General features: G+C 42.0%; 1 protein-coding gene across 1 annotated transcript; it reads right to left on the minus strand.

Annotated features, from left to right (window-relative positions):
- Positions 1–1,649: 1,649 nt before the first annotated feature.
- On the minus strand, positions 1,650–2,488 carry LOC136700204 (uncharacterized protein PF3D7_1120000-like). Its single transcript, XM_066675485.1, has 2 exons — positions 1,973–2,488; positions 1,650–1,895 (listed from the first exon to the last, which is right to left on the minus strand). The coding sequence occupies exons 1-2, from the start codon at positions 2,486–2,488 to the stop codon at positions 1,650–1,652; spliced, it is 762 nt and encodes a 253-aa protein (XP_066531582.1).
- Positions 2,489–16,501: the final 14,013 nt, after the last annotated feature.

Here is a 16,501-nt window from a genome sequence, read left to right on the forward strand (position 1 = left end):
TCTTGTCTGTTACTCATTCCCTTTAAGTAAGTCTTTGTATCTCTCTTGTCTCAGGTCTGTTTGTGTCTTTAGTCTGTTTAGCTTTCTCTGTCTGTTTAGTTCCCTCTGTATTGTTTGTCTGTTTAGCTTTCTGTGTTCAAGTTTATTCTGTTTAGCTTCTTTGTCTAGACCCCTGTTAAGCTCTCCATGTATTGTCCTTCTTTTCAGGTCTCTCTGTCTTGGTCTTTCTTTGTTTCAGTATCCTGTCTCATTATCCTAGTCTGTCTATCTGTTTGGTAGAAATAAAATTGTGTTTTAGCAAGTGCGTCCGCCTCCGTCAGTCCGTCCCGCGTTCATGACACTGAGTATGACTTTATTACAAAGACCACATCAACGTGATTAGGTTTTAATAGATTAAAGTATTTATTAATTACACATTAATCAATAAAAACTATAAAACCAAGAGCATCAATAAAATTAATATGTACAGATTCAAAAATTTAGAAACAATACACATTAATCAATAAAAGCAATAACATCAATGAAATCAATATTTACAGATTCAAAAATTAAGAAAAAAAATTCACAAACAAAGGGTAAAAAGTGTTTTTTTTTTTTTTTTTTGTTAATGAGCTATACACTAAACAATATAGCTACAATATTATCAATGAAATCAATATGTACAGATTGAAAAATTTGGGAGTAAAGTATAAAGGGATTTTATTTTCTTTTGAAGCTGATGTTTATGTCCATCTCTCTGTCCATCAGCTCTGTACTTTTTCCTTCACTGGGAAGTGGTGGTCGTCATGGAGGAGGAGGCTGTGAGTTTGAGAGCCTGGACCAGAGCTAAACAACAAAACAACAGCAGAGTAAAAATGACACACTGACCACAAACACAAGCAAGTGGTCAGTTCACTTTGATCACATGACATTTTTATACGAATGAAGAAACATTCCTCCGTGTTCATGACGTACCGTTCCTCTCATAGAGTGTCCTGGCCCACCTTCTTTTTCTATCGCAACACCAGTCCCTCTTAACGCTGACCATAACTGTGGTCACCAGAATGTCTAGGAGAAGAAAACCCCACATGAACACACTCTTCATGTCCAACACCACTGTGTCCACTTTGTGAATTCTGCGTCCTCGGTTCAGTAGCTGTGTTAAAGCTTTGGTCTCATAACTCAGAAGGACTCACCACTTGTGTCTCCGCGGTCAGCATCGTGGACGGTCACCTGCTGGTAACTCTGGAGGTGTGAGGACAGAGGGTGGGCCGGAGGCTGAGATGGAGCTACAACACAACAACAGCAGAGGGTTCAACAACCAGGAGCTTTTCATCTACTGTGAGTAATGAAATAGGGTTAATAACATACCATTCTGTTCTGTGGGTGTGACCTCCTCCATCACCTCCTTCTCGTCCTTCTTCACCTCCTCCATCACTTTCTTCTCCTCTTTCTCTCTGACCTCCTCCACTACATCCTTCTCCTTCACCTCCTCCATCACTTTCTTTTCCTCCACCATCTCCACCTCCTCTCTGCACTCCTCTGTCACATTCCTCTCCTCCTCCTTCACCTCCACCTCCCTCTCTATACACTGTAGGTAGAAAGGTTCCACCAAAGCACACTTTAATTTAGAGCAGCTGTGTTTACACATGAATTACTGAAGAATGACCCTAATGTAACAGTGAATAACATCTCACCTCCTGCTCCTCCTCCACCTTCACCTCCATCACTCTCATCTCCTCCATCACTTTAATATTGTTTGTGTCCTCCTCCTCCTCAACCTTCATCTCCATCTTCACTTCCTCATCATTCACTTCATCCTTCATTTTCTGTTTGACCTCCTCCTCCTCCACCTTCACCTCCATCACCTCCTCCACTTTCTCCCCCACCATCTTTTCCTCCTCCTTCTCTCCAAACTGTAAAACAAATTCTCCAGTAAATTGTTGTGGAATGAGAGCAAAGATATTACACGAAACATTGAAGGAAATCTCACCTCCTCCTCCTCCACCTTTAGCACTATCTGCTCTTCCTTCTCTTCTCTCATAACCTCCACCACATCCTCCTTCTCCTTCTCGTCCTCTCTGAAGGCCTCCTGTTCCTCCTCCATCTTGTCTTCCACCATCTTTACCTCCTCTAACACTTCCGCTTTCTTCTCCTCCATCACTTTCTCCTCCTCCTTCTCTCTGTCCTTCATCTCCGGAAGAAGCTTAATCTCTTTCGTCATCTTTTTTACCTCCTTCTCTATGAGCTCCACCTTAACCTCCTCCACCTCCAACACTTTCTCCTCCTCCATCGTGTCCTTCTCCTCAGCTCTCACTTCCTGCTCCTCCTCCACCTTCACCTCCTTAACTTCCAACTCCTCCATGCTCAACTTCCTCTCCTCCACATTTCTCCACTTCCTCCTCTTCTTATTCTTACTCTTCTCCTTCTTAGAGCTCTTCTGTTTAAGGTGGAGCTCGTGGTTGGACTCGTCGTCCTCAATTTTTGGTCGAAAACAGCAGAGAAACATTTTTGCAGCTGGTCAGTGTGAGTGGACAGCAGCAAATGGCCAAATCTTCGGAATTTTGTCGATGTCACAGACGTTTGTTTACATGTTGCCGTGGTGATAGTTTTTTTTTTTTTGTTGTGGTGTTTGTAAATAAACATGATGCTGTTTTGATTGAAACATGCATCTACTGTTCAGTCCTGACCATATATGGTCATCTTTAACACATCAGTCAGAGAATGTTAATGAGGGAGAGACAGTGATAAGAGTCACATCACACAACATGCATATATTGTGTATAATATTGTGTGTTAATATATATATATATATATATATATATATATATATATATATTGTGTGTAATATTGTGTGTTAATATATACATTAAATCAGGTATTATTGTCATTATTATAATTAATACATTTCATTTTATATAATACAATTATTATGAATATTAATGTTTGTCCCATTAATAAATATATGTTTTTTTCATTTTAAATACAATTAATTAAATAATTATTTTTGGGGTTGTGTTTTTCATAAATATTACTGAAATGATTTTATATTTAATTAAAGTTTTATTTAATTGAGCTCCCTTTAAATAATAAATAAGTAAAGAAATACAATTTATTATTTAAAAAATAAAAATATCTTTCTCATTAGTATTGTTACATATTATTTTTCATATAATTCAATTATTATGACTAAATATAGTCATTTTGCCCCCTTAATAAATAATATAATTTCATTTTAAATACATTTTTTAAAATGACAAGTTAATTTAATTTTTGTATTTTTTAATTATAATAATAATTACTAATATGTATTTTGCATATAATAACAATTATTATTAATATAGCCTCCTTATGATGAATAACTTCAAATTAATACATATTTTTAATACATTATTATTATTATTATTATTATTTATAATATTTAATTTACTATTTAATTAAGTTCTTTTGAACTTTACATGAGCCCCAGTCTCATTCATATTCCTCCCGAGCTGCAGTACAAGTGTGGATCCTGCAGCTGCTCCTCACTTTTTACGTTGTGCTGTTCGAGTGACGAGAATCTTATGCTGAGGTTTTGTTTTAGGAGAGATCTTGTGAGTACACTATACTGTGTACTCTTTTGTGAGCCCCATATACTTTTAAACCGTGTATAAAAGATAAGTTATATGGGAGGCCGTCTAGGGCAAATACTCTGAAACACTTGCGCACTACATTGAAACATTTGCACACTACACTGAAACACTTGCACAACACACCGAAACACTTGCGCACTACATTGAAACATTTGCTCACTACATTGAAACACTTGCGCACTACATTGAAACACTTGTGCACACTACACTGAAACACTTGCACGCACTACAATGAAACACTTGCGCGCACTACACTGAAACATTTGCGTGCACTACACTGAAACACTTGCGCGCACTACATTGAAACACTTGCGCGCACTACACTGAAACACTTGCGCACACTACACTGAAACACTTGTGCGCACTACACCGAAACACTTGTGCGCACTACCTTGAAACACTTGCGCACACTACACTGAAACACGTGCACAGTACACACTGAAACATTTGCACTACACTTCACATACACTCGTATATATATTAAACATGACGTGTGTGTGTGTGTGAGAGAGAGAGAGTGAGAGAAGATGCACTCAGCTGTGTAGCACAGGGTACAATCTTTTATGACTAATTCCTGTGCTCTGTGTCTTTTCAGAGATGAACAAACATTTGTTCTTATTATTTTTTATTAGTCTTTTTCATATTTGATCAGCCATTGCGTATTTCTGGTAACAGTGAGGATATCCGTAATTTTTTGCGTGATGTCCTGCGTTGTGTGGAATCCATACAAGATGACCCGCTACACAGACACTACACTGAACTGGAGCACCACACAAGAACCATTCAGTCCATCATACGTGTAGTTGGGCGCAGAGAAGGGCCTGTGGTGAGAGAATGCACAACTCTTTTGGAGTCTTTATATCAGTGTCTAATTCTCATTTTACAACAATCTCCGGGCCAAAGACATCAAGGCAACAATATTCTCATAATTCCTCCAACAACTTCCAGTGGCACGTCCGGTCGCCCACGGTATGATTTAACAGCAGACCAGATTATCCACTGCCTAAATCTGGGATTTAATTGGCAAAGAATCGCTTCCATTTTTGGAATTGATCGACAAGTGTGCAAGTGTCTCAGTGTAGTATGCGCAAGTGTTTCAGTGTGTCATGTGCAAGTGTTTCAGTGTAGTGTGCGCAAGTGTTTCAATGTAGTGTGCGCAAGTGTTTCAGTGTGTAGTGTGCAAGTGTTTCAATGTAGTGTGCGCAAGTGTTTCAGTGTATTTGCCCTAGACGGCCTCCCATAAAGTTAACCCCCCATCTCTTGCTCATCCCACTAGTAAGCCTATTACTGAGAGGATTGACATCTCCCCCTAGGGGAGGTCTCGGGCAGCTTCAGCTCCTGTTTTAGTTAGCTCTAGCTCACAGGAACAAACTACAAAAATGTGTTACTCTTGTATAAAAATAATAATACTGCCATTAAAACTATAGTGCAATTGACACCCCTACATTTTGGGAAAAACAAAAAATAAACTGCCCTTGATATTTTGTTGAAATTTCCTGATGAATTAATCAATGGAAATTGCATAAAAATAATGTCAGTTATAAAGGATGCTTTTCTCCTGTATTGTTTGGAGTTATAAGCTGTTGCTCTGAAGTAACAATATATTTATCGTGAGTACAAGCATGCTCTAATGTAACTCTCCAGTAGAGCTGCTATACTCGTGCTTTAACCTTTATTGTGTGCCTTTGTGACTTTTCCCTTAATGTCTGCAAAGTCAGGTGTCCAGGTTTAATTTATGTGTAAGTATCAGCAGCTATATCAGGAGCCCCTGAAGCAGAAAATCCCTTGTATAGACAAGTTCGTCTCGCGGAGGTCTTAATGGAGGATTAGAAGCCTTGCCTGGCCAAGGCAGTCATCTGCATTTAATCCACCTTACAGGATTACCTTTAATTGTCATAACCTGATAGAATGGAAGTGCATGGAACAATGACCGGTGTAGAGCTGTGAATGAGCCGTGGCGACTTTAAGCCTTTGGAGGAGGGAAATTACACTTGTGTGTGTGGTCCTGTTCAGAAAGACTATATCCTATATATAAAAAACTACCAACTTACATTGATGCTTCTTTTATTGTATCCTCCTTGTATCTCGTGACATAGACAATTGAGTGACACATGCAGAGCTGTGTGTGGGAGAAAAATGGTAGAGAAAAATGGTAGAGAGAGGGAGAAAAATGGTAGAGAAGTGTTTTATGGTTCCCATAAAGCACTTCTCTCAGTTATTTAAGGGATTTTGATGTGTTAATATTTGGTGTTTACAGATGTTTAGGTGCACTGTGCTGTATTTTTATTCTGCAAAATGTTTGTCTGTTTGCCTACTTTTGTGCTATTCGCTAAGTTGTTTTAGGTTCCCTGTTGTCAATACCTCCAGTGTTCGCCTGAGGAACTGTAAGGTTACACCTAACAAGTACTTTTAAATGTTGTAAGTGAGAAGCAACCTAATAAAAGAGGATTTGCAGCCTGTCTCAGCATCATCTTTGAAAACACCACAGTATATATGTAATACTACAATGCACTGGTGCTATAGCATGTATAACACTTGACAAAATGCTGCTGAAAGATTTATGGAAAGTGTTTGTTTCTCCCCACTTCTGCTCAAATGCAGGGATAGGGAATGTTCTGGCTAAAGGCATTCATTAGTGCATGGGGACTGCAGAGGATACATTAGCCCAGGCTCTCTAGGAGTTCTCCGTAATACAAGTCCTGCAGCCGCCAGATAGTTAGCCCCTTGACCTTCCCCTGATTGGAAAGGAGTACTGGGCTATCATAAAACACCACTGCAAAGTTATTCTCCCACTAAACGCTAGCGCTAAATGAAATGGCAGAAATTACTCTGCTTAATAGGTGGTTGGACAGCCATGATAATGCACTCTAATGTGATGAATAAATGCCATCTTGGACACAGGCGAGTGCCAGCACGTGTCCCCTCTACACAGGTGCATGTTAAAAGCATTTGCACACCTATCAACTGCAGCTTCCATTGTCCTTAAAAGAATACAAATCCTACTTTTTATGCCTTCCATTCCTTCATTTACTGAAAGCAGGTTTCCTTAAATGGATCTCGGTTTAATTCTCATTTGTATTGAAGCCCTGGAAGGCCACAGAGTCACATTCATTTAGTCTGTTTGCATGTGATAAGGTCATTTACATTTGTTTTCAAATAGAGATAAAGATGTCAACTAATTTGTCATTATTAGAACATAAACATAATTTTTGCACACAAAAAGAAAAATTGCTTCTGTTACCTGCCCATGTTTAAAAAAGTGCTACAAAGCCTGGATTTATTGTTTGTTTTCTCAAGATCTTCAATCATTCAATTTTAGATAACCAGTTTTCTTTTGTTCATTTTTGTCTTTCACGAATGGTGCAAGTGTTTTTTGATCTATCTCTAATATCTGTAGTCTGTAGTATCTTTATCATTTTCTCAAGACCTCACTCTTTTTTTTTTGAGAAAATGTTTTTGTTGTTACCTTGGGAAAATAATGTTTATGTTGTGGCACTGTGAAGGACTGGAGCCCCCTCCAGGGTGTGTTCCTGCCTTGTGCCCAGTGATTCCGGGTAGGCTCTGGACCCACCGAGACCCTGAACTGGATAAGTGGTTATAGACAATGAGTGAATGAATGAATGAATGAACGAACGAATGAATGAAAACAGTACATAGAAAATTCAAATACACACACACATACACACACACACACACACACAATTTACATTCTTTATATTAGGATCACTTGATTCTTTTTGGTTTATTTTCTTCAGCTTTCTTCAGTTTGTTTGGGTGGTGTGTGTGTGTGTGTGTGTGTGTGTGTGTGTGTTTGTGTCCATGTGTCAGAGGGTCTAAAAACAGAGCTGACTCCTGTCCCCTGTGCTGTTGTCTTGAACTCATGTGTTTGATGTGTATTATTAGAGACTGAGACTGAACTCACAATATGATGGAAGCCTGCAGAACACACTCACACATTGAACCAAAATAATGATGTCATGCCACATCCCATGAGTCACCTTATGATGACATCTTCTAATACCAAAATGTCCTATTTCATCGCTCTAATAAATGTTCGCTTTGCAATTAAAACGTAATCATTTTGTCATTCAAAAAACAAACTAATATTTGAATGGCTAAGTTTGACCACAGTCTTGTTTGAAACAAAGCTTTTTCAGTGCCACAATGTGTGTTCTTTTCTAGGTAAAAATTTGTGTTAGGGTGGGACAAAAATGCCATATCAACACATCATTGCTAGTGGAAGAAAATCTTAATGAAACACAGTATTTAAGATGTTGTCTTTAATAAACATACTTTAAATTAAAATCAACAGAACATGTGAGGCACAGAGGTGCTACTGCTTGTGTCCTGTGATGCTGGGTTCAATCCATGCCTGTGAAAATAAACTACGTATTTCAGTATGCTATTTGTTGTAATACAATATAGTATTCATGTTATAGATTAGAAATGCATTTTATGTGTGCCTATATGTGTATAGGCATAAATAATATTTCTATTATTTTGCAGAGAAGACTTATTGGTTATAAGAGGAGAGAAAAGGGAAAATTCACTTTCCTCCTTATATTTAGGTAATGCCCTCGCGACAACTACCCAGAAAAACAAATGTGAATATGTGACTGCACATTCACCAGAGCCACATAGTCACCACTTTATTCTTTTTTATTTTATTTATTTATTTATTTATTTATTTATTTATTTGTATCTGCTACTGTTTTTATCAGTGCCAGATCACAAATGCTAAAGTAAGTACATTTCCTATAGCTTTTTGTCACGGATCACGGGGCGGACTTACAGAAGGACTAGAGTAATAACAAACATAGCCATGTGCTAAAAGAGCACATGACCGGGGAAAACAGACATGACGAGACGAGTGCGTGACACTTAAGTACATTTTACTATACCGGTGTCTATAAATAGCGTCTTAGAAGTCTATTTTAAAAACGCACAAGACAAAAAATAATGAAAAAAAGTATTCCACATAAACACATAAATTTTGTAAAAGCATAATATAGTACTGATCAACTATAACATTATTACCACCTCCTTGATCTTGCACACACCTCTCAACTCCACTGTCCACAGGGGCACTTTATAGTTCTACAATTAATGACTGGAGTCCATTTGTTGCTGTGCACAATTTGTTCTCCCCCTTTCACCCTGTTCTTCAATGGTCAGGACCCCAACAGGACCACCACAAAGCATGTATGGGATCATTCTCAGAGATGCAGTGACACCATCGAGGTGATGTTGTTAGTGTGCGTTGTGCTGGTACAAGTGGATCAGACACAGCAGTGCTGCTGGAGTTTTACACCCCTCAGTTACACTGCTGGACTGAGAACTGTCCACCAACCAAAAATATCCAGCCAACAGCCTCCTGTGTCCACAGATGAAGGACTAGAAAATGACGAACACAAACTGTGCAGCAATAGATGAGCTTCTGTCTCTGACTTTACATCTACAGGGTGGACCAATGAGGTAAGTGTGTCCAACAGAGTGGACAGTGAGTGGACACAGTGTTTAAAAACTCCAGCAGCACTGCTGTGTCTGATCTACTCATACCAGAACACCACACTAATACACCAACACCACGTCAGTGTCACTGCAGCGCTGAGATCTTAACCATTGAAGGACAGGCTACACAATATGTAGAGCAACATGTGGACTATGATCTGTAATTGTAGAACTACAAAGTGTTCCTTTATGGTCAGTGGAACTGAAAGAATGCATTGTGAGTTTAGAAATAAAGAAGTGGTTATAATATAATGGTTGATCAGTGTATGTAGCTATAAAAATTACACCACTGCCTTTGATTTTATAGTATAATAATCACTGCCATTCTTTTCTAAAATTACAAACTGTAGCCCATCTGTTATTTTGCATACATTGTTCAGTGGTGGACAAAGGGTTAGGGTTAGGGTTAGATTGTCATTAAATAGACTGACACGGAACACAGCAGAAATGTCCAAGTATTAAATACAATGAATGGCTGATATGCACCTCTCCAGCAATGTAACTTGTCACATCTACGCAGACCACAACGACTGTGATTGGTCTGCAGTCAGAAGAACATTGTCCAAGTTGCTCAACTCAAGAAGTCCAGAAATATTAATTCCTCTATACTTCACTCCCTAAATAGTGCACTTTAAAGATTCGTAAAACTAATGCCACTAGACCACTACATTTTGTATTATATAGAGTTGAAGATGATGTTTAAAATTCAGCCCTAGTTGTTTGGCGGTGCAATTGCAGAGAGATGCTGATGCCAACGCACAAGTATAAACTTTCACAATGGCATAGAACATTTTTGTAGTTTATGACATAAGCTCTGCACTGAGTTAATGCAAAAGCATAAATTGGCTTTTAGGTGGCCTCTTTACTCTTTTAGGGACACGGTACGATTTGAGGGTTTTTTTCTGCTCCTGGGGCTCCTCATAGTGCAATCAACTTTTACAGCACTGTACTGAAATTGGTATGGAGGGGGAGGGAAGGGTGGTTTCCTACCCTCCTCTGAATTTTACATAGTGCAGTTTCTGCAGTGTTAAGCTGAGAGTAGCAATGACAGAGACACTATTCTCCCTATTAAGATAAGATAGTATATCTTTATTGTCATTGCATCGTAACAGCATTGCATTGTAACAATAAAGATCAGACTATTTATTATACCAGTTCAAATAAATATCAGAATAATAAATGTACTCCACATTAAAGTGACTTGTTGATGTGCAAATGTTGAATGTGTGGCCTTGGCTAGTGCTTAGATTAGTGTAAGCCCGACTACGCCACCTAGGGAATTTCACCCTAGGAAATAACCCCAAGTACTTTCCCAAAAGCACACAGGTACGTTCCGAAAAAGAGAAGAGACACGAAATGGAGTTCAGCGTACAAAGTCCTTTACTCTCAGTTGTCTTGCAACATTTAAAATAACGATTTTATTAATAAGTTTTAAAAAAAATAATAAAACAAAAGAATGCAGTGGGGTTTTACCTACTGACTACTAAAAATAACCCCTACAAGGTTATTAACTAGATTCGCTCATCATAATGATCCTACCATTTGCGTACATTTTAACTGGGTTCCAGCAGACGCTATCCTATACAGAGTTCCAATACTAGAGACTATACAACCCACACACAGGTTACCAAAAAGAACCCCCTTGGGGTAGTGACTTCACACACAACAGATCGAGTGCCCAAGAAAAAGGAAAAAAATGTACAAAAAGGATAACCAGTCAACCAAAGGGACACTCATATACCAGGTTGCTCTGCAAGAACAGGTAAAAATACACAAGTACGTTAAACAGGCAGATCACACGCTTAAAAGGACTGTAATACCCACAGCCCAAACACCATCCAAAATAATAACCAAAATAAAAGGGTTAATTTAAAAGGCAAGAAAAACAAAAGAACTCAATAACAAACAAGAAAAACCCACAAGGGCAAATAATCAAAATAAAAGAGACAACCAGATAAAACAAGATAAAAGTGGTTCGACCCCACAATGTATCCACACAGGCAAAACAGCAGGAGACTAGGAGAAGCTCTGCTCCACACCACCTGGGCCACCTCCGATGGCGACACCCCAGAGCACCTTGATGCAGCTTGAAAGCCCACTCGTTCTCAGGCACACCAACATACATCAACTGCCTTATATGCACTGTCCCGGATTAGAGCTGCCGCTAACGGCAAGCAACGTGGTGAATCGACAGGGAGTGTGGCACCTGTCTTCTTTCCAGTAAGATCGTCCAAGACACTCAGCAGCAAGCACCGCAGTACCGCGACCCAAAGAATAAAAAGTGGGAGCTTAGCCTACCACATGCTAACTGCGTGTATATATACACTGGAGCTAATGAGCAACAGCATGACCCAGGAGAGAAAGGGGAGGGGGGGGGGGGGGGGGAAGACTGCTCCTGAACTACGGTGGCTGCACAAGCCCAAAAATAACTAATGGCCCAGTGACAGCTCTACCTGCTACATTCTACCCCCACATTTTGTGTCGGCGTCCCGTCGACAAAATATTACCCAACACACGGACTAACACCAGGGTCTGAAGTGTACAACAGCCATACTACCTGAATCAGATACCAAAGGTGCCGGGTTAGGAGCTACACTTGCCATGGACATTGGCAGATGATGAGGGTTCCTATGCTGGCCTGCTGTTACTCGAGTTGTTCGTCGCCTCTCATCTAACACTTGCTCAGCAACTTCTACCTCAGATATAACAGGGGAACCCGGACCACTAGGTCCAGCCCTGGAAGGAGGACTGGCTTCAACTGGGTTAACCCCTGGTGGAACTGGAATGGGCAATGGCTCCTGGGACCCAGCTTGAGGATAACCTACCACAAGCCACTGACCTAACTCTTCCTCCTCTGACTCTGAACCATCTTCTATGTTTGGGTTCCCTACTGGAGGAGATGCTGCAGAAGAGTTTGGAGAAACTAACTTTAACATTACCCGGTGTACCTGCCGGACCTGGCCCAAGTCTTGCAACGGGGCCACTGAATACACCACACCCCCAGGTTCAGGTACTTTTACTACCTGGTGAACAATGGCACTCCAAGCATCCTGGATTTTCTTACGTCCACGAACAGAATGATTCCTAAGATAAACCAACTGGCCTACCTGCAACTGGTCAGCTAAAAAACCCTGATCATGACGTTCCTTGCGCCGCTGTGCTGCTACCAACAACCTCTCCCTTGCCCCTTTGAAAGCAACCTGGAGACGCCTCTGATGCTTCTGAACCCAATCACCAACTGCTCTACCCTCAGTCTCTGGGACCCTACCCAACAGGAAGTCCACTGGGAGTTGGGGTTCTTGGCCAAACAAGAGAAAATATGGTGATTCCCCTGTAGACTGATGAACAGATGAATTATAGTTAAAAACTAACTGAGGCAAATAATCTGGCCAATGGCTCTTCTGTTCCTGGGATAATGTGTGCAGCAGGTTATGCATTGTCCGATTAAATCGCTCACACTGGCCATTGCCTTGTGGATGGTATGGAGTAGTTCGTGTCTTCTGAATTCCATACAAATCGCAGAGCTGATAGACAAGAGAACTCTCAAAGCTTGCACCACAATCTGAATGTAAACGGGCCGGGACCCCATAACGATAAAACCAGTGCTGAACAAGCACCCTGGCCACTGTCTGAGCCCTTTGATCTTGAGTAGGAATCACTTGAGTAAACTTAGAGAAAACATCAGTTATAACTAAAACCTGTTCAGTACCATCCCAAGCAGGCTCCAGAAAAGAGAAGTCAATGGCCACTACCTCATTTGGTCTCGAAGCCAAAAGGTGTCCCATTGGAGCACGCAACTGTCTCTGTGGGGGTTTAGCGATGGTACACCTCTCACATTGCTGACACCACTGCTTAATATCATTAGCCATTCCAGGCCAATAACACCGCTCCCTTACTAATGCTGTAGTACGCTCTACCCCTTGATGGCCATGCTGGTTGTGCAATTGCTGCAGCACATCCTCCTGCAGGCATTCTGGAAGCAAAAGCTGCATAATCTCTTCTCCACCATCTGGCTTTAGAATCCTACGGTACAACAAGTCATTACGCTGGACAATCCTATCCCATTGGCGAAGGAACCCCTGAGTCCGGGTTGACAAGTCTTCCCTCACACTCCGACTAGGTAGTCTATGCTCCTGCCAAAAAGAATTAAAACTGCGGATAGCTGGATCGGCTTCCTGCAAACACTTCAGGTCCCCAAAATCACGGGAGGGAAAAGCAGAAATAAAAAACTGAGCTACTGATGAAGGGGCTGCCTCCCTACCCGGCTGCCGAAGAGCCAGAGGCAATGTCACACCACCCACTACTGAACCCTGCAGCTCTTCTGGCATGGGCATTCTCTGCCGAGATAAGGAATCAGCATTTTTATTTATACGGCCTGGCCGATAACGGATAATATAATTAAATGCTGACAACTGAGCAACCCAACGCTGCTCTGTAGCACCCAACTTGGCAGTATTCAAATGGCTCAGGGGGTTATTGTCAGTCCAGACAACACACTCCTGACCCCAAAGATACTCATGAATTTTTTCTGTCATTGCCCACTTCAAACCCAAAAACTCCAGCTTCATTGAGCTATACAACTTTTCATTAGGGTTGAGGCTACGACTTGCATAGGCCACGGGACGCACTCGACCATCCTGTTCCTGGGAGAGCACTGCTCCCAAGCCCCGGTGACTAGCATCAACCTCTAAAATAAATGGAAGCGAGAAGTTGGCAAAGGCAAGTGTAGGTGCGTTCACAAACTTGGACTTCAGTGTCTGAAAGCTGGTCTCACATGGCTCTAACCAGAAATCTGACAACTGGGAACCAGGGCCCTTCCTAGTCCTTGTCCCACCCAATTCAGCAACTAAACGGTGCAAAGGAGCAGCCATTTTTGAAAACCCCTTAATAAACCGCCGGTAATAACTAGCAAAACCCAGGAATGAACGCAACTCTGAAACAGACGTGGGACGGGGCCAGTTAGCCACAGCAGATACCTTCTCAAAATCTGGGGATACTCCCTTATCAGAGACCAAATGACCCAGGTACCGGACTTGGTGGCGGAAGAAACAACATTTCTCCAACTTGGCTTTCAGCCCGGCTTGATCTAGTCGATTTAGCACCAACTCCAAACGACTCAAGTGCTGATCTAGGTCAGAAGAGAATACAATAATGTCATCCAGATACAGCAACACTGATTGGCAATTCTGATCACCGAACATCCTTTCCATCAGTCTCTGAAAGGTGCTAGGGGCATTACACAACCCAAAAGGCATGCGATTATATTGGAATAGACCAAAGGGGGTACAAAAAGCTGTCTTTGGGCGATCACCCTCCGTAACTGGAATTTGGTTGTACCCACTAGCTAAATCCATTGTCGAAAACCACTGGGCACCTGATAGGGCATCTAAAGTCTCCTCAATCCTAGGCAATGGAAATGCATCCTTCCTGGTTTTGCTGTTAAGCTTATGGTAGTCAACACACATCCGAAGGGTACCATCCTTTTTTCTAACCAGAACAATAGGCGAGGCATAAGGGCTACAGCTTTCCTGAATAACCTGATTCTCAAGCAGCTGCTGAATGTGAGCCTTAACAGCCTCATAGTCAGATGGCGGGATGCGTCTGTATCTCTGTCTTACTGGCACCTCATCCAACAAAGGGATGTCATGGGAAATCAAACCCGTACAGCCAATATCCCCTTCATAGGAAGAGAACACTGCAGCATACCTACAGAGAAGGGACCGCACCCTTCCCTGATCTATTGGGGACAAAACAGACAGATCCAATGCGTCAATTTGGTCCAAAATTGAACTGGGCTGAGCTGTTTGAGCCTGAACCTGGGCAACCACCATAGGGGGCTCACTCATTTCCTCTGTAACTCCAAGAGGCAGACTCACAACCTGTGCGCTAGTCAACAATCCTAAGGGACGGCGTGGGGCAAAACAACCCTAGAGCAACCCACATTTACCAAGGGGACATACACGGTCCCTCCGACTACCTTGACTAGAGAAACAGCAACCAACAGGCCATCAGGTAAGGCACCTAAAGTATCAGGAGGTTCGAACAAAACCCCAGTAGTGCACTCACTGAGATGACTGGAACAGGTGGCAGCAACCATCTTGAATGTACCTGCTGGTATATGAATAGGTCTCCGCCCCCTAACCCTAGCTACCCCTGTGTCTTGTATAGAGGACCTATCAGAAACCTGATGACAATACTGCAGGGCTTGCTGCCAAGGTGGGGATGCGTGCACAACTGGCGGTAGGTCAAACAATGCAGGACCATGCTGACAGAAGAGTTCCTGATAACACTCTCGAATGACGTTCATACCCAACACGCCAGGGACTATAGGTGAGGTACTACAACCTGGGGGATCTTTAATTACCAACCAACCACGGTTAGGGAGGGATTTTCCAAGTACCTCCACGGTTAACTCAACGTAGCCCACATAGGGTATTTCTAGCCCATTAGCCGCACGAAGCTGCAACCACCGGCAAGAACGCAAATCACCCTGAATGTGTTGACGAAAGAAACTCTCAACTATGGTTGAAACCATCGACCCTGTATCAAGCAAACAGTTCACCACCACACCCCCCAATTTAATAGCCACTTTTGGGCACTGCCCAACTAAGGACGGACTGGTCAACTGAAGTAAAGCAGGCTGTGAGGTAGAGCCAATACTGTCCCCTCCCACGGTGTGGCTCTGCACCTGGAAGGGAGCTAGTTTTCCGCCGGCTGAGAATTAGGGGCTGCACGACTCTGAGGAGTAGTCCCTATTGGGTGCACTGAAACACGTTCATTATCACAGTCGCTGGCGTAATGCCCTGGTTTTTGACAGCGTCTACAGATAATATTAGGCCGGCTAGGACCAGTAGGCCGAGAAGAGGCACCTAATTTAGCAATGCTCTGGGCTAACTGATTAATCTGTTCTTGCTGTTTAAACAGCATAGCCCTTAATTCTGTCATCTCAGAAGATTTAATATTATCTGCAGCACGCTGAGCCTGATAAGACTCCCCAGACATCTGCAGTGCACACATAGAGGGGACAGAATAGCTCCTACCTCCCCCATTATCAGCTGGCCTACTCTCACGCTCCCATCGAATGGCCGCTGCCCGCACCTGCAGCATAGAAAGTGCTGGTGTCTGACGGATCAACTGCTTTAGCTCCCTACACAAGGCAGAGTCTAGAACACTCTCCACAAACTGGTCACGAACCAACGTATCAGCATCCGGTACTACAGAAGGTGCACACTGCTTTATTTTTTCCATAAGGGCTAAAAGGGCATGAGAGTACTCCTGTAAAGATTCCCCTTCCCATTGCTTACGGCGAAAGAAACTCTCCTGCAGGGCAATATATGACTTCGAGCACCCATATAGCTCTTTAAGGATAGATAGAATCT

The sequence above is a fragment of the Hoplias malabaricus genome, chromosome 6 (genome assembly GCF_029633855.1).
Source record: "Hoplias malabaricus isolate fHopMal1 chromosome 6, fHopMal1.hap1, whole genome shotgun sequence".
Lineage (NCBI taxonomy): Eukaryota > Metazoa > Chordata > Actinopteri > Characiformes > Erythrinidae > Hoplias > Hoplias malabaricus.

Bases quoted from the DNA above. Each gene is read 5' to 3' on its own strand.
- LOC136700204 (XM_066675485.1), bottom strand. From the start codon at position 2,488: ATGTTTCTCTGCTGTTTTCGACCAAAAATTGAGGACGACGAGTCCAAC. The intron at 1,896-1,972 runs GTGAGATTTCCT...TTTGTTTTACAG, and splicing joins TAAAGGTGGAGGAGGAGGAG to TTTGGAGAGAAGGAGGAGGA.